Here is a 22718-nt window from a genome sequence, read left to right as displayed (position 1 = left end):
GCATCCTGGTCCCCTCTGGACGCCACAGATGGCGTGGACACTCAGCCCAGCATCGGGTGGGCTCAGAGCTGCCTCTGCTTGGCTGGGTGGGGAGTGGGTTCCCAGAGATTGGGGGCACCCCCTCCTACCAGGGGCTGAGTGTCTTTTCACCCAGGATGGATGGTCCTCTTGTTATTCCTCTCCCCTGAGCCAGAACCTGCCCCAGGGAACGTGCTCCTCCTGCTGTGGCTCGTCTCCCATTGGGCAGAACACAGGGTCCAGGGGTGGCTCCTGACCGGGGCTGGACAGTGCTGTGGGAAATCCTCTGGTATGTGACCACACGGACCCCTGTGTGTGCTCAGCCGCAGGGTTGTCCTGAAGTCAAAGTCCACTGGAGAGGCTCCAACCCACCTTCATGGCCCCCCAGCACCTCAAAGGAGTCCCCTGAGGTTAAGAAGAGCTGGTGTGTGTGTTGGGGGGAGCAGAGGGAGTGACCAGTCCCCGGCAAAACGGGGTAAGGGAGGTTCCCAGTAATACTGAGCAAGTATTGTCTCCTCACAGGGACTGTGCCAGACACGGAAGCCTCCGGGTTTGACTCACTGTGAATGAGGAGAAATGGCCTCCCGCCTTGTGAACCTCAATGGGGAGAAATAATTGGAATGAGCAATAGAGATACACATATGCCTTTACATGCATATGCAAATAAAAATGTATGATTTGCAATGTGGAATTTCACATCTATTATTTAAATTATACTAAATATGTTTCATCATATGTATATAAGGAACATAATAATTATTTCTTCTATTTTTTATTTTTATTTATTTTTTGAGATGGAATCTCTCTGTGTTGTCCAGGCTGGAGTGCAGTGGTATTAATCTAGGCTCACTGCAACCTCCGCCTCCTGGGTTCACATAATTCTCCTGCCTCAGCCTCCTGAGTAGCTAGGATTACAGGCATCCACCACCATGCCTGACTAATTTTTGTGTTTTTAGTAGAGACGGTGTTTCACCATGTTGGCCAGGCTGGTCTTGAACTCCTGACCTGGTGATTTGCCTGCCTTGGCCTCCCACTCTTTAAAGCTGCACGTTTCCCCTAATTTCCAAAAAGAAGTTCTATAAAAAATCGGCACTCTGGTGCCGGGTGCATTGTGATGTTGAGAGTGATGGGTCCTACTCATTTCTGGGGCTAATGCTTTCATCAAATTGAATCTTGGAGACAGTGAAGTCGAACAGGCAGGAGCTTGGAGCCAGACATGCACTTAGAGGATTGCCATAAATTAGTGTGTTTCAGTCAAATCCCTTCACTAGAATAAGATCTTTACCGAGGTCACCATGACTCCTGCCTTCTAGTTACACTGTGAACACACACAGATAGAATTTGTGGAACGCCCAGCCCAGCTTCTGCCCCACAGGAGCAGCTCAGAAACTGCTGTTCTTAGCCCTGTGTGCAAACCCTAAATGGCTTATGTCTCTGTGCAGGGCTGGCTACATTTTCCGTGAGCTGTGCAATTGGAGTTCCAAGCTGGGTTTAATGCGTGGGGCCTTCTGTTTTCATTTTGCACGGGGTCCCGTGGATGACGTAGGCAATGCAGCAGGTATGATTTTGCATGAGGATTTGTCAGGATGATTTTGGTTTGTTATCTTTGTGTATGTCTCACATGGGTGAAATGGACAAGCAGAAAATCCTCGAGCCAGGAAACTGAGAGCAGAGCCAAATATCCCAAAATTCAAGGGGAAAGCAGCAGGGGAGGTTGTTGGTTTGATTTACTACAGAGTTAAAGTGTGCGTTTGAATATTGAATAAATTATCAGGTCTTCCCTCTCTGCCTGCCCATTTACAATTAATACTTGCATCCATCCATTCTTCCAACATGTATCTGTAAGTATCAGTCCTATTTCATACAATTAACCACGAATGAAAAATAAAGCATGCGCTTCACTGACACGGATCGTATATTTTGAGCTCTGCTAGTCTAGGGGATGTGATAGATGTCCAGAAATAACTACAGAATAGATAACTATGCACTATGGCCTTTGTATGTGGAATCACTCCTCGGATACGGGTGATTGGAAAATAGACTGGCATAGCTCTCCTGTCTTGGAAAGGGAGTCATGAGGAAGTGATGCTTGAGGACCAGATGAGTGGTCAGGAGGAGGCATACTGAGGGCTGGGAACTCCAGCAGGATTAGGGGGTATAGACGGTGGTCCCCATTGCAAAGGATCATGGCTACCCAGTGCCGTGGGAGCCCTCCTCGTCCTAGAATCAGAGCTGGGCTGATTCTCCTTCAGTCCACCCTGTATCCCCACAGTGCACACCTCTTCCATTCCAGGAAGTGTAGGGCTGGCTGTGTGAAGGCTGGGGCACGGCCTCAGCCACGTTTGTCTAGATTGGGGCAGATGATGAGATCACGGTGTCGAAGAACACAGGTTTACAGAAGGTGATCCCTGAGAACGTCCGACATGGAAATGCCACAGGCAGGAGCAGCCATGTCTACCCATGAGCTTTCCTATGACTCCCTGGGGATCAAGGAGGAGGCAGCTATCCTGAGCACAGTTCAGAATGGAAGGAGCCACTGCGTGATCCTGAAGCCACTGCCCGGTGGGGCTGAACCCCATTTCTGAAGTAACCACTAAATCCATGTTGGTGGCCTACACCCCAACTCACATTCAGGGACCTGGTGGGTACAGAAACCCAGAAACACACATTTTAGTTTTTGGTCTCGCTCTGTCACCCAGGCTGGAGTGTAGTTGTGCAATCTTGGGTCACTGCAACCTCCCCCTCCTGAGTTCAAGCAATTCTCCTGCCTCAGCCTCTCAACTAGCTGGGATTACATGCACACTTATGCGGAGCTGTAATGCCTCACGAGTCACTAGGTCAGGCTAATTTTTGAATTTTTAGTAGAGACGGGATTTCACCATAATTTCCAGGGTGGTCTTGAACTCCTGACCTTAGGTGATCCATCCACCTTGGCCTCCCAAAGTGCTGGGATTACAAGCATGAGCTACCACACCTGGTCTTCAATTCTTCATTGCATGCCCTGTGATGTGGGCACAGTGCTTGTGTAGAGGCGTTTCTGACTTGGGCAGTGGCTTCTTGTCAGATTGGACTCAGGAGATGATGTACAGGCAGGTGGTGACCATGCTTTGAGGAGCCACATGGCCAAAATGTGGAGGAACTGCTGTCACCCATCAACAGCTACCTTGTCAGAAGCTAAAGGCCACGTGCAGCTTGTGGCTTTCTCTTCCCAAATTCAATCCCACCTCAGTAAGTTGTACGGAACATAAACAAACACGTGCATTTACCAATAACAACAAATAGACTTATGGGTCCACACAGGAAAATCAAGAATGATTGCCAGTATTCGCATAAGACCCTGAGATTTCCATCTTGAAGAAAACCTTCCAATGTCACCATTATGTTGCCATGATAACACATTACATGGAATGCAATGCTATTTCTTTATGTATCAGATTTAGTTCAGTTATTATTGACTAAATGATAGATATTGCCTTTTTTGACCTCAATTTAATAGAACATCTCTGCACCACCGATCTAAAACTTTCCTTCATTTATGTACAATCATATTTGAAGTTGATTGGTATTATAGTGTATAGTTTATTTGATTCAAGTTTGTTGCCACATAATCTTAATGTATACGTGCAACATGTACAATTGTCAAATTGACTTTTAATGTATGTGTCTACATGAATGACAACACTATCAAGATTCCTATGAATATGTCATCATGCAAATGCATGCATTTTCCTCTAGGGCATACAGTTCTGGGTCAGACTTGTGTGTCTCTTTCTTTAAAAAGACAATTCTAGGCCGGGTGCGGTGGCTCAAGCCTGTAATCCCAGCACTTTGGGAGGCTGAGGCAGGTGGATCACAAGGTCAAGAGATCGAGACCATCCTGGTCAACATGGTGAAACGCCGTCTCTACTAAAAATACAAAACATTAGCTGGGCATGGTGGCGCGTGCCTGTAATCCCAGCTACCCAGGAGGCTGAGGCAGGAGAATTGCCTGAACCCAGGAGGCGGAGGTTGCGGTGAGCCGAGATCGCGCCATTGCACTCCAGCCTGGGTAACAAGAGCGAAACTCCGTCTCAAAAAAAAAAAAAAAAAAAAAAAAAAAGACAATTCTAAAATAGTACTCAAATGGACGGATGCAATCGGGACTTCTATCCTCAGTCTGCAGGAGTTCTAAAATACTTAACATTTCTTCCACAGTTGATAATCGCCATTGTTTTAGGGAAAGTGATTTAGAATTTGTTATCAAATTTCACTGAAATGGCAGCACCACACTGACTTGTAAATTATCGTCCTGTGACCCATTAAATATAAGGAACATGTGCACATTGATGCTCTCAGTGAGGCGCACTGCAGCTGGCGCACACTCACTTGCAAAAGACAATTGCATTCTCCACGTTCCAAATCAGCATTCAGGGCATTGGCACGGCCACTTTGAAGCTGGCCATGAAGAGAGTATTTATACCAAAATAAAGAGGCAAATGCCACAAGACAGAGCTTTTAAATAATATTTTTTCATAGAATTGGGTCACCAGCATGCCTGCAGCCTGGCACTTTAAGTGTGCGCTGACATTCAAATGTATAGTATTTCTGAAGAAATACTATACATTTCTTCCAAGTGTCATCTGATGGAGGGAGATGAGTTTGAGGATTCCCAAAGGGCTTTTAGCAAATGATTATAGACTTCTTAGTTTCAAACTTATTTTTACCCATTTATTCCATCATCTGAACCATATTCTGTGTCTTGAGCTGAAGAGGCAGAGCTCAATAGCACAGATGAGGGACTATCTTAACTAAAAGTCAGTGACAATGCATTCCAAGAAGATCAGAGCATGGAGTTTATGTTGGTGTGGGTCTGCACCTGCCATGGGTGACGTACCCTCATTTTATAAGGTAAGCAAATCAGAGACAGAAGTCAAGGAAAGCCAATAACAGTACGAAGAGAAGACATCAGAATTTAATTGAGGAAGAGTTCTGAACTAGAACTCTCGAACACGATGACATTTATTTGTCCATATTCTCTGCAGACAGTTCACCCAATATATGATGATGATTTCCTTCCAAAGCCTTCTGGGGTCATGAGATTTGATTTTAAGTCTCTGTTGTTCTAAATGGTGCTTTGTTTTCTATCATTGTCCTCTTCTTCCTGCATATTGGGTGTTTTTCTTTTTTTCTGACTGTGCATGACTCCAGTAGGAAGACTCCAAGGACCAAAAGGACCAAGACAGCCACGCCCATCCTGATGAGATTCCCTTCTGTGTAATCGTGGGGATGTGAGCCTAGGAATTGTGGGCAAAGATGTCACCAAAGCAGTGAAGACCAAAATCATCCTAAAGTCCCTGGATGCCCATGCAGGTCACCCACCTTCCCCTGTGCAGTCATAACCTTTCAGCCTGATCCCTAACTGAGAACACCTCTGTATTCAGCAGCCTGCCTTCTGAGGTGTTTTGTAATGACCTCCTGATATCAGCTGCCCCGCAGAACCACAGAGAGAGGGGGAATGTGAGGAAACCTAGGGGGATTAACTATGCTATTCTCCGATGCTCAGTATGTCTCTTAAATCAGCTCATCACTTGAGAAAAGCATGTTCGGTAGAGAAGAGAATTTGGAGCTGCAGGTTTTCTGAGCAGCAGGAAAATAAAAAAGACTGGAGTTACCAGTTACCTTTCCTTTGCTTCACCCAAAGTATTACTTTATCTCTGGCTCAGAATTATGTATTTCCATCCCGCTTTTTATTTATCCATCAACCTGCTTTAATCAAATAAATGGAAAAATATCTGCAATGCATTCAGCATTTTGTCTCTAGGATCCAAGAATACTTCAATTAATATAAGTAATTGCTTGCAAATATCTACATGTATAAGATATGCTCTATCAATTTTACAAAAGTAGCACCAGAACACCAGCTCTTTGGGGGAGAAATAGAGAATACTGCACACGTGTTCATTTAAAAGGTGTTTTGGAAAATGACAGGACCAGGCTCAGAACGTGGCGTTCCTGAAAATTGGGACAAACTTTTTCTTCCTTTGTTTGCTTCCTACAGTGGCCACTGAATAGATCCCTGGTGGGCTGATGTTCCAGGAGGGGTGCCTTTCTGCACCTCCTTTCCCAGAGAGGCACTGGCACGGAGGTTCAGGACTGATGGATCCCTTTGGTTTTCTGGCTAAAATGCTGCCTTTCATACATAAGAAAATGAAGTCCCAAATTTGGATAGAATTGTGTGCATATGCTCAATCTAAAGAGTGTCTGGATCGGCTCTACTAAAGTTAATAATTCTCAGGGAATACCTCAACCATCTTGAGCCCAAAAAGTTCTCTACTCCTATAGTGGGGCAGATTCCATGGGTTCCTGGGTTGCCTCTTTGAAGCCTGTAGGATCAGCGCCCTGGAGAGGGGCGAGAGGTGGGCTTTGCTCTTCTCTCCTTCCTCAGCTGGGACAGTTCCTTCAAGAATTTCCTTTCTCACCCACCACCCAACCAGCACCAACGACTGCAATGCTTGGGACTTAAATCCCTTCTCTTCATTCCAGGCTCCCCTCAAGCTCCTCTGGAAACAACCACTTCCATAAAGATCGCAGGTGCAGAAGGAGAGGGAATCCCCAGCGATTCACAAACGAGGGTGAAGAATTCTTTGCTCACCAGTTTCAGGGGTCGGCTCCATGGGTGACAGGAAAGTACTCTGAGGGATTCCTAGGAAAAAAGACAGAGAATGGGTGTCCAAGAGTCCTTCCTCACCCCACTGAGGTAAGAGCATTCTGTGTAGAGCGTCTGTCCCCTGCCCACCCCCTACTCTGCCCTTCACCTAATGACTAATGCAGGTCCTGAGGTCTCTTGTCAGAATCCTTTGAGAACAGACTCCCTCCCCTGAGACGTGAAAAAGGAGAGAGGGCTGAGAGATGCCTGGTGATGTCAAGAGACCTTATCTACAACGGGATAATAAATATCTACATTCACCAAATGGGAAATCTCTCTGTGTCTGAGAGGTCAGGAGGAGCTCCTGGAAAATGGATAAGGGTGAGGGGCTGTTGCAACCCTTATCTCCCTAATCTTTATCTGGCCTCCCCTGCTCCGGTGTTTGACTGACCCAGTTCTTCATTCACCTGGATTTGTAGGCCCCCAAGGTGGGGCCTCCACACAGGACATGCAGAAGGGTGTGGAAGTGCCCTGATTCCTGTCCTACACCCTGACGGCACTGGCCATTCTCAGCCTCTCTTTTTCTATGTATTTATCATGGCTTCCTTTTGTCCAGAATACCTAATGCCCCTGTGTGCCCAGTGGGATGCCCCTCTGGTATGGCTCTGGGACTTAGTGGGCAGCAGGGCAGGCAGCAGGCGTGGGCTCCTCACCTGTGACGGAAAGGTGCAGGGGCTCACTGGGGGCCGACCACTCATACGGGGAGGCATTGAAAGAACCGTAGCATCTATAGGTCCCGCCATGGGCTGGCGTCGCGAGGCCCATGGAAAAGTTGGCCTGGAACGCTCCCCCGTGTCTCTGCCCTCCACTGAGCCACTGGCAATGAGGAGCCCCCTCTCTCCACAGATGGTACCGGTCAAATGAGATTTCAGAGATGCAGAATAACGTCACGTTCTCTCCCAGCCCCATCATGGGGCCCACCTGGGTGGAGAGAGAAGGCTTTTTGTGTTTTCCTGGAAGAAAAAGAGGCTGGCTTTAGAACACACTTGTGAGTGCATGAATAAAGTCCTCTCTCTCCCTGCTCTTATCTTGGGGGCAGATTCCGAATGCCGGCTGGCGCCTCTGTCCACCTCATCTTCCTCTCTAGGGTCCTGCCCTGGCCTGTGTCTGGGTCGTTTTACTTCCTCTGCATTTCGTAGTTTCCCCGTTGCTTTTGACTGTGTCTCTGTGGCTTACTGCCCCTTGAAGCCATATGAGGTGTGGGGTTCTCCCGGAAAATGGGAGTTACTTTGTGCTTTGAGAGGCTTCAGAAAACAGAGTGCTGGCCTTGGGTTCCCTGACATGGGACTATGGGGTTATGAGAGTCTTCAACTCTGTGTGTTGAAAAATACAAGAATATCTGGAGGAGCAGAAGGAACCTCACCGACTCCCACTGCAGGGAACAAATGCCTTTGCCCCCAAACCCAAGGAGGTAGACGTGACAACTTGCCGGGGACGGTGAAAGTGACCCCTCCTCCCTCCTTAAGCACTAAGACATGGTGAACCCGTTTGCTGAGCTCCTCCTCACAGTCCTTCTGTTCCTTCACTTTTCTTCCTCTCCTGAGGTTTAACTGACAACCCCATCACCCCGTGAAGCTCCCAGGGCAGCAGTGGAGCAGGATGGTCCGGCCACACCCACCTGTGATCACAATCTCCAGGGGGTCACTGGGAGCCGAGCACTCATAGCGGGAGTGACTGAAAGAACCACAGCATCTGTAGGCTCCCGTGTGGGCCGGCGTCACGGGACCCAGGCGGAAGACAGCCTCGACGTAGTGAGTCCCAGCCTCCATCCCCTCGTCGAGCTCCTGGGAATGCTGTGTGTGCCCCTCTTTGTATAAGATAAAGTCATCAAATGCCAGCTCCGAGTGACAGCGCACGGTCACCCTGGCTCCCGCAGCCACCAGGGCGCTTGGGTGTGCTGAGATGGAGGGTTTTCTGAACGCACCTGGGAGCAAAGACAGAGGAGTTCCCATGGGTCGCCTTCCTCACCCCTCCCCTGGGATCTCAGGGTGAAGCTCTCCCTCGTCACCCCCAAAGCCCATCCACGTCCTTCCTGTCTGTGTGCGTGTTCTCCCTGCACGGCTCCCCGGGCTCTGCCTTGAGGCCACGTGAGACCTGCGGTGCTCCTGGAACGCGGGACTTGCTCTGTGCTTTGAGAACCTCCAGAAAGCACAGTGCTGGCCTTGGGATCCCTGACATGGGACCGAGAGATTATGAACCTCACTATTTTTCAACTCTGTGTGTTGAAAAATACAAGAATCTCCAGAGGATTAGAAAGAACCTCCCAGGTTCCCACTGCTGGAAACAACTAGTTTTCCTCCAAAACCCAAGAGGTTGTAGGTGACTACTTGGAGGGGAAGGTGGCAGTGACTCTTTTTCCTACTTAGGCGGAAGGACATGGCAGACGCCTTTGCTGGCAGCTCCCCACAGCCTCAGCCTCCATCCAGACCCTCCGGGAGCTTTCGTAGCCTGGATCTCCCTGCCTCACCCCGACCTGCTTTCCTCCCTTCTCTTGCTGGAAAGACTCAACCTCTTGTCTGTTCCTCCTGAGCTCATTGAATGTGACACTCACTCCACACTCTCCCTTCCCTGCTTTATAGGATGCGCAGGGCGACTCTACAGGAGGAGTTTGTAACTTTCTGTGGGACATTCTGCACACCCATCAGAGAGAAGGGACCAATGTCAGGAAACTGAGAAGGAGGAGGAGGGAGGAATGGGTGCCTTTCCCAATCATGTCCCACTGAGCCACCAGACACATCTCCCGAGGGAACTGTGACTTCCCCAAGGCTTTGGCTCCTTCAAGGCAGGGAAACTTCCCTGGGGAAACGCTGGAGCTGGGGTCAGGGGACATTGCTCCTCGCTGGATCTGCCCCACTGGAGTTGGAACCAGCACCCTGCACCTGCTGCTTCCCAGGGAGATTGTCCTGCTGCTCGGCTTCCTCCCTCCTCCTCCACCAGGGAAGCTGATTCCTCACATGAAGTGCCCTGTCTTTAAATTCTCAGGGTGGCTTCTGTGTCCACAGTGAGTGCGTGACCAGGAACCCCACAGTGACTCTCTGGCTTCAGTGGGTGTGGACTCTGGGAAAGTCTCATTTCATTAGGGTATACTAAGACTTTACTTTTTCTTCACAGTAGCCACGGCAGTTTAAATTCTGATGAACCGTCATCGTTAACAGGAATGAGCTCCTTCCCCAGTGCTAACATGAAGGAGGCAGCAGCCTGAGTCCTGCTCACCTCTCATCTGCAGTCGGTGGAGGGAAGTCAACACACCCCACCAAACCTCCAGTTTCTTTTGCACATTGGACAATTTCTTCTGCTGTTTTGCCATCCTGGAGGAAGGCAAAATCCACACACAAAATAGCCTCTCCCACTGGAAGCTCTGTGAGCTCTGGTCACCGTGCTGTGTCTTAGATCTCTAGAACATTGTCATCCTGCAACTCTGGGAAGGACACCTAGTGGACACGGGACGGGCTGGACTTCTCCTACCTGTGACCACGATCGTCAGGGACTTGCTGTGAGCTGACCACTGTGAGGTGTGGCTGAAAGATCCAGAACATCTGTAGGTCCCTGCGTGTCCTGGGGTCACGGGGCTGATGGTGAAGTTGCTGGAATGACCAGTGTGCAACTCACGGTCCTGGGTCCCAGATGTTTTGTATATTGTGAATGTGACAAACCGAAGAGGAGAATCACAGGAGAGAGTCACACGTCCTCCCAGGGGAACCACAGGGCTTGGCCGGGCTGACAGCGAGAGCTTGTCGGGAGCACCTGGAGGAGGAGGAGGCGCAGCCTAGAGAGGGAAGCATGGAGCCCCCCCCACTGTCGTTGGGGCTTTCCTTCTTCACATTGGTCTGCTTCGCCCTGTAACGTGGGTCCCCTGAGGCCCTGGGTACCTGGTGGTGGGACAGGGACACAGCCCACCCCAGAGTGGACATGGAAGGCCTTCCCAGAACGGCGTTCTACTGGGCATGGTGACACAACATGGAGCCAAGTTGCTCCTAACTTTTGTCTACAACAGCAGACATGTGTGCGTGGAAGAGAAGGAGGAAACCGACCAGATTCAAGCAGTACAAAAACACATCGACTCATTTAAACAATTCCCAACACAAATGCCCGGCACCCGGTCCCTGCCTCCCGACACAGAGTGCCCCAACCCGCCCCCAGACACCTGGATTCTCAACATCACAGGCTCCTTCAGGAGACTGGATGAGCCCGAGGGGCTGCCCACAGGGGGTTTCTAGAACAAGATGGAGCCTGGGGTCTCCCCAGGACCCCCCTTCCTGTGTTTTTGGGGCTCACGGCAAAGCCCTCCCCACGTCATCTGGGTCGTCCTGACTTCGCATCCACCCTCCCTGCCTGGAGAATGCTTTGCGTTTGGCCAACATGGCGTCCCAGGACTGGGACAGGACTCACCCGCCTGTGTGCACATCTTCTGGCCCAGGCACAATCCTGGGGAAGAAACAAAAGAAAAAAGCAACAACCAGCGATGGCGTGTCTGCACGTGAATCCTGCCCGCCTCGTCACGGTGTGTCAGCTCAGCCTGGGTTCAGAGGGTGGACGAACCTGGCTTCCCACGCCCAGTCCCGGCTTGTGCAGAGGCCGGGTCTTCAAGAGAGCATTTTCCATCCCAACCCTGCCCTCCTTTCCCTTCCAGGACTCACCCAGACACAGGACGGCGATGAGTTTGGGAGCCATGGCGCCTCTTCTATTGGGCGGGACACAGGGGTTGAGCTGAATTGGAAAATGAACAGGATGTGGCAGCCATGGTTTCGCAGTTTGCAGAGCTTAAAGGTTGCCCCCCACACAGGAAGATGACCAGCCTCACTCTAAACATAGGGGGTGACACAGACAGTATTCTTGGTTCAACAGAGCCCCTAGCAAAGCCCTGACTTGAATCCCCACACTAAACAATCCATAATGTCTTTTTTTTTTCTCTCTTTGAGATGGAGTCTTGGTCTGTCCCCAGGCTGCAGTGCAGTGGCGCGATCTCAGCTCACTGCAACCTCTGCCTCCCGGGTTCAAGCGATTCTTCTGTCTCAGCCTTCTGAGTAGCTGGGATTGCAGGTGCGTGCCACCACGTCTGGCTAATTTTTTTTTTTAGTAGAGACGGGGGTTCACCATGTTGGCCAGGATGGTCTTGATCTCTTGACCTCCTGATCCGCCTGCCTCAGCCTCCCAAAGTGCTGGGATTACAGGCGTGAGTCTCAATTTCAAAGTTAACTTTTCTACGTGCAAAATTGTAGAATGGTATCTTAATATCTTGCTGCCTTTTCTGAGAACTACACATGATTGGATTTCTGTTACGCAATGTTCTCCTGCCAAATGAAAATAGATGCATTGCCAGTGCCATAAAACGGCCGTACAATAAAACGGAAATGTTTATTCTGTTATGTTCAAAATGTTGCAAATTGAGAATGATATTCGAGTTCTTAAATGTTTCCTCCGTGCTTCCATAAGTTAAGAACAACAAAAGTTGGTTTTGTGTCATTAACACAAAACATATAATTGATATGTCATTACGCTGTGTCTCGTCACATCCCAGTGTACGCTTACTTCTTAGATCTTTAATTTACATTAAATAAAAATTGCACTGGATTAAAACCGTTGACTTCACAAAGTTGTTGGCCTCATTCCAACGTGTAAACACTACTAAGCTGCCTTCCTGGCAAGAAACCCACAACACCGTCAAGTGCATCAAGTGCATGCGAGCAACGTCGGATCAGCGAGTTCTCCTCATTTTTAACCTCCTCAGTGCATGCTCTATATTTTCAAGTGGGTATTTGCCTCATGTTTTGCTTGAAGGGTGACCGTCCTCTGTTGAAGTCTTGAACTTTACAACTCTCACTTCCAAGTCAATAAAGTATAACACATTTTATGAATCATAGAGCAGTGTTTAATATTTGGCATCATTGATTGGTAAAGAATCTCATGGAGGATACATTTGCCTACAGGTACAGATGTGTGTATCACAGCACTTAATATGTTTTTCTATTGTAGAATATATTTAATTAAATGTTAACATCAAATTCATCCTCTGTCATATGTAATTAGGTATTTTCTGTAAGTGGAAGACACAACAGAATCTGACAACCTTTGCTGGGAGTTATAGGGTCATCACTCTGAAAAAAAAATGTGTTCTCATCTAGTTTATTTTTACCTTGACATTCCCTGGGTCCCGCAGTTCCGCGCTGGGGTGTGAACTCAGGGAAACCCACTCATACAATCCAGGACACACAGGCAAGAATGTTCAGGGCAACCTTTGTCCACAAAGCAAAATGCCTGGTGAAAACATACATCACGTCAGCCAGAAAGGGCAAAGACATTGAGGATATGCAGGCCGTTGATTGCAGTCTGTCTGCTGGTAAATTTAAACAAGTATGCAGAGTGTTAAACGACTACAGCAGTATCATTTTACAAGCAGAAACACAAAACAAACTGTCCTTTGTTCTGTATTTAAAATGTAAACATATATACACAGACACACACGCAAATATTACCGGATGGTGGCTATGATGTGGAAGACACATATTTACAAAAACAACACGGACGACGTTCAAAATTGTGCGTGTGTGCTTTGAGAAGCCCTGGGACAGGTGAGAGACAAAGCATGAGTTGATCCTATTCCTGTGAAAATGCTCCGTTTTTTTTCAGTGGTGATTTCACAGGGCTTTTTTTCTTGCTATAATCTTACTAATTTTTTAGTAATATGAGCTGGCTTTTGGGGAGCACCTTCAGCATTATATGCACATATGTTTGTGTTATTCATTTTTTTATATATGTATGTAAATATATATATATATAAAGAGAAAGAGTTGAGTTTTCTGGAAGAGAAATATGGAGATCTGTGTCTTCAATCACGAGGCAAGGAAGGATTTCAGAGAAATCATCAAGAACCAGGATTTGCACGCTTAGTTCTGTGTTAATAACACAAAATCAATTTTCATTATTGTTAACTTACTGAAGCACGGGAGAAAACTTTAAGAAGTTGAAAATCGTCCCCAGTTTGCAAGTAATGAATTTGCCACTTTGAACATAACAGAATAAATATTTCCGTTTTATTGTACAATCATTTTACAATGCTGACAATAAATCTATTTTTATTTGGCAGGAAAATGTGCGTAACAGAAATCAAATCATGCATAGTTCTCAAAAAAGGCAATAAGATATTCAGATACCGTTCTACAATTTTGCACGTAGAAAAGTTAAATGTGAAATTTAGATATTAGTGGGTTGATCAGTGTTGGGGTTAAGGTCGGGCCTTTGCTAGGGGCTCTGTTGAACCAAGAATACTGTCTGTGTCACCCCCTATGTTTAGAGTGAGGCTGGTCATCTTCCTGTGTGGGGGGCAACCTTTGAGCTCTGCAAACTGCGAAACCGTGGCTGCCACATCCTGTTCATTTTCCAATTCAGCTCAACCCCTGTGTCCCGCCCAATAGAAGAGGCGCCATGGCTCCCAAACTCATCGCCGTCCTGTGTCTGGGTGAGTCCTGGAAGGGAAAGGAGGGCAGGGTTGGGATGGAAAATGCTCTCTTGAAGACCCGGCCTCTGCACAAGCCGGGACTGGGCGTGGGAAGCCAGGTTCGTCCACCCTCTGAACCCAGGCTGAGCTGACACACCGTGACGAGGCGGGCAGGATTCACGTGCAGACACGCCATCGCTGCTTGTTGCTTTTTTCTTTTGTTTCTTCCCCAGGATTGTGCCTGGGCCAGAAGATGTGCACACAGGCGGGTGAGTCCTATCCCAGTCCTGGGACGCCATGTTGGCCAAACGCAAAGCGTTCTCCAGGCAGGGAGGGTGGACGCGAAGTCAGGACGACCCAGATGACGTGGGGAGGGCTTTGCCGTGAGCCCCAAAAACACAGGAAGGGGGGTCCTGGGGAGACCCCAGGCTCCATCTTGTTCTAGAAACCCCCTGTGGGCAGCCCCTCGGGCTCATCCAGTCTCCTGAAGGAGCCTGTGATGTTGAGAATCCAGGTGTCTGGGGGCGGGTTGGGGCACTCTGTGTCGGGAGGCAGGGACCCGGTGCCGGGCATTTGTGTTGGGAATTGTTTAAATGAGTCGATGTGTTTTTGTACTGTTTGAATCTGGTCGGTTTCCTCCTTCTCTTCCACGCACACATGTCTGCTGTTGTAGACAAAAGTTAGGAGCAACTTGGCTCCATGTTGTGTCACCATGCCCAGTAGAACGCCGTTCTGGGAAGGCCTTCCATGTCCACTCTGGGGTGGGCTGTGTCCCTGTCCCACCACCAGGTACCCAGGGCCTCAGGGGACCCACGTTACAGGGCGAAGCAGACCAATGTGAAGAAGGAAAGCCCCAGCGACAGTGGGGGGGGCTCCATGCTTCCCTCTCTAGGCTGCGCCTCCTCCTCCTCCAGGTGCTCCCGACGAGCTCTCGCTGTCAGCCCGGCCAAGCCCTGTGGTTCCCCTGGGAGGACGTGTGACTCTCTCCTGTGATTCTCCTCTTCGGTTTGTCACATTCACAATATACAAAACATCTGGGACCCAGGACCGTGAGATGCACACTGGCCTTTCCAAAGACTTCACCATCAGCCCCGTGACCCCAGGACATGCAGGGACCTACAGATGTTCTGGATCTTTCAGCCACACCTCACAGTGGTCAGCTCGCAGCAACTCCCTGACGATCGTGGTCACAGGTAGGAGAAGTCCAGCCCGTCCCGTGTCCACTAGGTGTCCTTCCCAGAGTTGCAGGATGACAATGTTCTAGAGATCTAAGACACAGCACGGTGACCAGAGCTCACAGAGCTTCCAGTGGGACAGGCTATTTTGTGTGTGGATTTTGCCTTCCTCCAGGATGGCAAAACAGCAGAAGAAATTGTCCAATGTGCAAAAGAAACTGGAGGTTTGGTGGGGTGTGTTGACTTCCCTCCACCGACTGCAGATGGGAGGTGAGCAGGACTCAGGCTGCTGCCCGCTTCATGTTAGCACTGGGGAAGGAGCTCATTCCTGTTAACGATGACGGTTCATCAGAATTTAAACTGCCGTGGCTACTGTGAAGAAAAAGTAAAGTCTTAGTATACCCTAATGAAATGAGACTTTCCCAGAGTCCACACCCAGTGAAGCCAGAGAGTCACTGTGGGGTTCCTGGTCACGCACTCACTGTGGACACAGAAGCCACCCTGAGAATTTAAAGACAGGGCATTTCACGTGAGGAATCAGCTTCCCTGGTGGAGGAGGAGGGAGGAAGCCGAGCAGCAGGACAATCTCCCCGGGAAGCAGCAGGTGCAGGGTGCTGGTTCCAACTCCAGTGGGGCGGATTCAGCGAGGAGCAATGTCCCCTGACCCCAGCTCCAGCGTTTCCCCAGGGAAGTTTCCCTGCCTTGAAGGAGCCAAAGCCTTGGGGAAGTCACAGTTCCCTCGGGAGATGTGTCTGGTGGCTCAGTGGGACATGATTGGGAAAGGCACCCATTCCTCCCTCCTCCTCCTTCTCAGTTTCCTGACATTGGTCCCGTCTCTCTGATGGGTGTGCAGAATGTCCCACAGAAAGTTACAAACTCCTCCTGTAGAGTCGCCCTGCCCATCCTATAAAGCAGGGAAGGGAGAGTGTGGAGTGAGTGTCACATTCAATGAGCTCAGGAGGAACAGACAAGAGGTTGAGTCTTTCCAGCAAGAGAAGGGAGGAAAGCAGGTCGGGGTGAGGCAGGGAGATCCAGGCTACGAAAGCTCCCGGAGGGTCTGGATGGAGGCTGAGGCTGTGGGGAGCTGCCAGCAAAGGCGTCTGCCATGTCCTTCCGCCTAAGTAGGAAAAAGAGTCACTGCCACCTTCCCCTCCAAGTAGTCACCTATAACCTCTTGGGTTTTGGAGCAAAACTAGTTGTTTCCAGCAGTGGGAACCTGGGAGGTTCTTTCCAATCCTCTGGAGATTCTTGTATTTTTCAACACACAGAGTTGAAAAATAGTGAGGTTCATAATCTCTCGGTCCCATGTCAGGGATCCCAAGGCCAGCACTGTGCTTTCTGGAGGTTCTCAAAGCACAGAGCAAGTCCTGCGTTCCAGGAGCACCGCAGGTCTCACGTGGCCTCAAGGCAGAGCGCGGGGAGCCGTGCAGAGAGAACACGCACACAGACAGGAAGGACGTGGATGGGCTTTGGGGGTGACGAGGGAGAGCTTCACCCTGAGGTCCCAGGGGAGGGGTGAGGAAGGCGACCCATGGGAACTCCTCTGTCTTTGCTCCCAGGTGCGTTCAGAAAACCCTCCATCTCAGCACACCCAAGCTCCCATGTGGCTGCGGGAACCAGGGTGACCGTGCGCTGTCACTCGGAGCTGGCATTTGATGACTTTATCTTATACAAAGAGGGGCACACACAGCATTCCCAGGAGCTCGACGAGGGGATGGAGGCTGGGACTCACTACGTCGAGGCTGTCTTCCGCCTGGGTCCCGTGACGCCGGCCCACACGGGAGCCTACAGATGCTGTGGTTCTTTCAGTCACTCCCGCTATGAGTGCTCGGCTCCCAGTGACCCCCTGGAGATTGTGATCACAGGTGGGTGCGGCCGGACCATCCTGCTCCACTGCTGCCCTGGGAGCTTCACGGGGTGATGGGGTTGTCAGTTAAACCTCAGGAGAGGAAGAAAAGTGAAGGAACAGAAGGACTGTGAGGAGGAGCTCAGCAAACGGGTTCACCATGTCTTAGTGCTTAAGGAGGGAGGAGGGGTCACTTTCACCGTCCCCGGCAAGTTGTCACGTCTACCTCCTTGGGTTTGGGGGCAAAGCCATTTGCTCCCTGCAGTGGGAGTCGGTGAAGTTCCTTCTGCTTCTCCAGAGATTCTTGTATTTTTCAACACACAGAGTTGAAATATAATGACTCTCATAACCCCATAGTCCCATGTCAGGGAACCCAAGGCCAGCCCTCTGTTTTCTGAAGCCTCTCAAAGCACAAAGTAACTCCCGTTTTCCGGGAGAACCCCACACCTCATATGGCTTCAAGGGGCAGTAAGCCACAGAGACACAGTCAAAAGCAACGGGGAATCTATGAAATGCAGAGGAAGTAAAACGACCCAGACACAGGCCAGGGCAGGACCCTAGAGAGGAAGATGAGGTGGACAGAGGCGCCAGCCGGCATTCGGAATCTGCCCCCAAGATAAGAGCAGGGAGAGAGAGGACTTTATTCATGCACTCACGAGTGTGTTCTAAAGTCAGTCTCTTTTTCTTCCAGGAAAACACAAAAAGCCTTCTCTCTCCACCCAGGTGGGCCCCATGATGGGGTTGGGAGAGAACGTGACGTTATTCTGCATTTCTGAAATCTCATTTGACCGGTACCATCTGTGGAGAGAGGGGGCTCCTCATTGCCAGTGGCTCAGTGGAGGGCAGAGACACGGGGGAGCGTTCCAGGCCAACTTTTCCGTGGGCCTCGCGACGCCAGCCCATGGCGGGACCTATAGATGCTACGGTTCTTTCAATGCCTCCCCGTATGAGTGGTCAGCCCCCAGTGAGCCCCTGCACCTTTCCGTCACAGGTGAGGCGCCCACGCCTGCTGCCTGCCCTGCTGCCCACTAAGTCCCAGAGCCATACCAGAGGGGCATCCCACTGGGCACACAGGGGCATTAGGTATTCTGGACAAAATGAAGTGGTGAAAAATACGGACAGGAATGAAGAGGCTGAGCAGGATGGGGCTGTCAGGGCGTAGGGCGGTCGACAGGCAGCTCCACACCCTCTGCCACCTCCTGTATGAAGAAAGAGGTCAGGACAAGCACAGGCGGAGGTGAGGCCAGATAGAGTTTGTGGAGATCAGAGGTTGCCTCTGCCCCTCGCCCTTTTCCATTTTCTCCGAAGCCCCTCCTGACCCCTCACCACAGAGAGACTTCCCTGTTGGAGAAGGTGGATATTTATCGTCCCAATGGGAGAAACGTCTGCTGACATCCCCATCCATCTCCTGGTCACGTTCCCGTCTCAGGGAAGGAATCGCCCCCCAGAGATTCCAAGGAAGGGACCCCAGGACCCCCCTTAGTCTTTAGGTGGATGACAGGGTAGAAGGTAGACAGGGACGAACCCTCCAAAGAAAATGGTTCTACTGCTCAGGAGGCTGAGGCAGGAGAATCGCTTGAAGCCAGGAGACGGAGGTTGCAGTGAGGTGAGATTGCACCACTGCACTCCAGCCTTGGCGACAGAGTGAGACTCCATCTCAAAAAAGAAAGTAAAGAAAGAAAAAAGAAAATGGTCCTACTTTAATGGGGCAGTCAATGGCTCTTGCTCACCCTTCCTCTGCCTTATTTCTCCCTAGGAGACCCGAAGAGTACTCATCTGTTGTTCATGGAATCCACCCCTGAATCTGGTAAGCAAATAACGCTTATCCTAGTGTCTGAGTCCCTGGGGAGACGGAAGGCTCCTGTGTGAGTGAAGGCTGTGCCACCTCCCAGCTCTGTGACTTTGGGCTAGGCAGCCCCTCCCAGGCCCCCAGATTCCTCATCTGCATCTGAAACTGTGGTCCGTGCGGGGATCTGTAAGGCCTCTCAGCCTCCGCTGCTTTGGGACTGAGGCCTCGTCCACAGGGAGGAAGAGGTCAGAGTGGCCTGAACCCTGCTGAGAAGCAATGCTTATCATTCCTCCAAGGAGATCTGTGAACATGAATATGCTAGAAGATGCGAAGAATTTAGAGGACCATATGAAATATTTATTGTCTCTCTTGTTGTTTTTTGGTTTTTGTTTTTGAGACAGAGTTTTGCTCTGTTAACCAGGCTGGAGTGCAGTAGCATGATCCCGGCTCAGTGCAACCTCCATCTCTGGGGTTCAAGTGATTCTCCTGCCTGAACCTCGAGAGTAGATGGGATTACAGGTGCCTGCCACCACACTGGGCTAATTTTTGTATTTTTAGTGGAGATGGGGTTTCACCACGTTGGCCAGGCTGGTCTCGAACTCCTGACCTCAGGTGATCCACCCATCTTGGCCTCCTAAAGTGCTGGGATTACAGGCACGAGCCACCGTGCCTGGCGGAAGACAAAGGTTTTAGTCAGAAATGTGTCGTGATCCACATTCTATTTTAGAGATAGCAGTCGGCCGACGTAAACAGCATTTATTGCAGGGAAGCAGGAGTGGAAGCCATGAGCCTGGTGAAGTGTGACATCCTGGTGGAGGACACTCATGGTGGCTTAGACAGGCCGGGGCTGGATAAGGAGTTGAGAAGGTGGATTCAGGGCAGGCTCAGAGGGGGACTCACTAAGAGGGAGAGTTCAGAACCTTGTTCTGATGTTCCTCAGTGCATGACCCTGGGCACACTCATTTCTCTCTGATCCTCAGTTTCCGCTGATGGAAACTCATACTTGGGCTATCAGAGAAGGGGCAGCTCAGCAGGGAGCCTTATGGGGGACATAGTCCTTGAAAGACTATAATCAGACACTTGGGCTCAATGGATGGTTCTGCTAGTTATGATCACTCATCTTGGGAACGGCCTGTTTTCTGTCTTTTCTTCCTCCCCTCCCTTCCCCTCTCCCCTCTCCTCCCCCTCCTGCCCTTCCCCCACTCCCCCTCCCCTTCTCTCCCCTCCCCTTCCCTTCCTTCCTTCCTTTTGAGACAGAGTCTCTCCCTGTGCAGTGGGATGAAATTGTCTCACTGCAGTGTCCACGTCCCGGGTTCAAGCGATTCTCCTGCCTCAGCCTCCCGAGTAGTTGGGATTACAGGCATGTACCATCATCATGCCTGACTAATTTTTATATTTTTAGTAGAGACAGGGTTTCGCCATGTTGGCCAGGCTGATCTCAAACTCCTGACCTCGGGTGATCCATCTGCCTCGGACTAAGTGCTGGGATTGCAGGTGTGAGCCACCACACCCAGTCTTCACATCTCCTTTGCAGGCTCTTTGATTTGGACACGAGTCTTCACTTCTCTTGGAATTTTTTGTACGCAATGGAAAATGGAGAAAGTAACTGTTCAGGCCTAGGGATCCGGGAAGAATTTCAGATAAAGCATATCATGCATTCAGTATGTGTTGGCACGAAATAGGCAAGCAATGAATGAGAGGGTTTATCATTCGCTTCTTGACAGACACACACCTTCCTCAAGGACAGTCCAGCAACCTGAATATCCTCACTGGACTCTCAGTAGCCGCCATCTTCATTGGCATTTGCCTCTCTGCTTTTATTGGTTACTGGTGTTCCATAAAATATCGTAAGTCTCAGGGAAGAGGGGACAGCATCATGTGAGCCTCGTGGGGATGTGACGGAGGCACAGAGGGGGCTGTTCCCATCCTGTGGGTTGATCTGTGTTTCCATTGAGGTTCTTGATGGAGGAACCCTGCCCCTTTCCTTGACTGACCACTCACCCCTCCTCTTCCCCTGCTCCAGCTCGTCTCTGGGGAGGCCACTGACCTGCAGGAGAGGGTCCATGAGAGAGGCAGAAGGATGGGGGCCGTGGATCGGAGGGGTCCTCAGGCAGTCAGGATTGCCCTGGGTTGCTGCCGGGTGGTTCTGATTTAGTGGGGGAGGCTGGATCACACTGCAACCTCAGGCACAGCCTGGCCTTGTTTTGGTCTTGATATTGCTACCTCTGACGTGAAGATCTGGAAGACTTTCTTTTTCACCCCACAGACACCCCCATGGCAAACACAGAGAGTGTGGAAGGCCAACAGATGGATGAAGACGTGAGTTCTCTCAGCCCAAGCCATCGCCATAGCTCCGTTGTCTCAGACGCCCAGTGGCCCTGCCTTTAGTTACTAAATATGCGCCTCTTTTCACCTCCATCCCCCCAGGACCCTGCAGCAGAAGCAGCACAGGAGATGGTGTATGCCCAGTTGAACCAGCACACCCTCTCTCAGAGAGGAGTCACTCCCATCCTGCCGTGTCCCGAGTCCCTCTCGGAGGAGCTCAGTGTCTACGTTACCATCCACCAAGCCTAGGCAGAGGCCACGGCTGCCCCCAGTCTTTGAGCACAGGGGGCATTCATGCGCAAGGACCTGGATCTTTTCCTAGGAGGATTTTTTTCCATGGACATTCCTCCTCCTTCTGGTACGATCTTGACACCCCCAAGCTGGCAACAGCAGAGTCTGAATGCCTGCGGGATTATCTCAGCACTGCTCCGCAGACAACGAGCCATTCTATGATTCCATTTTGAGCATCCAGCCATTTAAGGTGATTTGAGTCTACCCACCCACTCATTCTGGACATCTCACGAATGTCACCTGACTTATTCTGAGACTCTGCAGACATGCTTCTAGAAAGCTGATGCATATCCTCAGCCAGTTTAGTTTCTAAATTACTCAGTAAGTTTATTTAAAAAATTTTTTTGGACATTTTTACTGCTTTTATTGCAATGTGATTTTTTGGATTATGTTATCAAATGCTGTTTTTAAAAATCGTACTGTAAGTTCTGGGGTACATGTGCATAGCTTGCAGGATTGTTGCATAGGTACACACAGGCCATGGTGGTTTGCTGCCTCCATCCCCCCACCACCTACAGCAGGCGTTAGTTCCGGGGTACGCGTGCAGGATGTGCAGATATGCAAACGTGTGCCATGGTGGTTTGCTGCATCTGCCAACCCATCACCTAGGTGTTAAGCCCAGCATGCACTGGCTCTTTTCTCTAATGCTCTCTGCACCCCCTGCCCTCCTCAGACAGGCCCCAGTGAGTGTTGTTCCCCTCCCTGTGTCCATGTGGTCTCACCCGTCAGCTCCCACTTCTAAGTGAAAACATGCAGTGTCTGGTTTTTTGTTCCTGCACTGGTTTCCGTGTCTCTGCAAACGACATGATTTCTTTCCTTTTCATGACTGCATAGTATTCAGTGGAGTGCATATACCACATTGTCTTTATCCAGTCTATCATCGATGGGCATTTGGGTGGATTCCATGTCTTTGCTATTACTTAATAAAATTTTGCAGAGACGAAGTGTATTCTGTATCTGAGTCATCTAATATGGTAGCCACTTGTCAAACATGGCTTTTTAACTTAGAATAGATCAAATTACATGAAGTTTAAAATTTGATTTCTCAGCCACAGGGCCACAATTTGAGTTCTCAGAGCCACGTGTGGCTGCTGGCTGTCAGAGAGAAGAGCATGAATACAGAATGTTTCTTTGTCAGAGGAAGTTCTAGCTGT

The 22718-nt window shown here is 49.9% G+C and overlaps 2 protein-coding genes across 2 annotated transcripts; one reads left to right on the top strand and one right to left on the bottom strand.

The window, feature by feature from the left end:
• Positions 1–5019: 5019 nt before the first annotated feature.
• LOC104650262 (putative killer cell immunoglobulin-like receptor-like protein KIR3DX1) lies at positions 5020–11374 on the bottom strand. Its single transcript, XM_074385533.1, has 6 exons — positions 11341–11374; positions 10169–10447; positions 8322–8627; positions 7357–7656; positions 6650–6700; positions 5020–5291 (listed from the first exon to the last, which is right to left on the bottom strand). Exons 1-6 carry the CDS (start codon positions 11372–11374, stop codon positions 5104–5106), a joined length of 1158 nt encoding a protein of 385 aa, XP_074241634.1. The 3' UTR covers positions 5020–5103.
• Positions 11375–14376: 3002 nt separating this feature from the next.
• On the top strand, positions 14377–22443 carry LOC120362782 (putative killer cell immunoglobulin-like receptor-like protein KIR3DX1). Its single transcript, XM_039466677.2, has 8 exons — positions 14377–14407; positions 15053–15331; positions 16873–17178; positions 17851–18150; positions 18916–18966; positions 20673–20795; positions 21215–21267; positions 21376–22443. The coding sequence occupies exons 1-8, from the start codon at positions 14392–14394 to the stop codon at positions 21520–21522; spliced, it is 1275 nt and encodes a 424-aa protein (XP_039322611.2). The 5' UTR covers positions 14377–14391; the 3' UTR covers positions 21523–22443.
• Positions 22444–22718: the final 275 nt, after the last annotated feature.

This window comes from Saimiri boliviensis, chromosome 14, assembly GCF_048565385.1.
Source record: "Saimiri boliviensis isolate mSaiBol1 chromosome 14, mSaiBol1.pri, whole genome shotgun sequence".
NCBI lineage: Eukaryota > Metazoa > Chordata > Mammalia > Primates > Cebidae > Saimiri > Saimiri boliviensis.
This window is presented reverse-complemented; position numbering and strand designations above follow the sequence as displayed.

Excerpts from the sequence above, each read along its gene's own strand:
- LOC104650262 (XM_074385533.1), bottom strand. The coding sequence starts at position 11,374 with ATGGCTCCCAAACTCATCGCCGTCCTGTGTCTGG. Across the intron at positions 10,448-11,340 it reads CATCGCCGTCCTGTGTCTGG|GTGCTCCCGACAAGCTCTCG; the intron begins GTGAGTCCTGGA and ends CTCCTCCTCCAG. Across the intron at positions 5,292-6,649 it reads GGAGCCGACCCCTGAAACTG|GCTCACATCCCCACGATTAC; the intron begins GTGAGCAAAGAA and ends CACAATTCCTAG.
- LOC120362782 (XM_039466677.2), top strand. Across the intron at positions 17,179-17,850 it reads CCTGGAGATTGTGATCACAG|GAAAACACAAAAAGCCTTCT; the intron begins GTGGGTGCGGCC and ends TTTTTCTTCCAG. Across the intron at positions 18,967-20,672 it reads GGAATCCACCCCTGAATCTG|ACACACACCTTCCTCAAGGA; the intron begins GTAAGCAAATAA and ends GCTTCTTGACAG.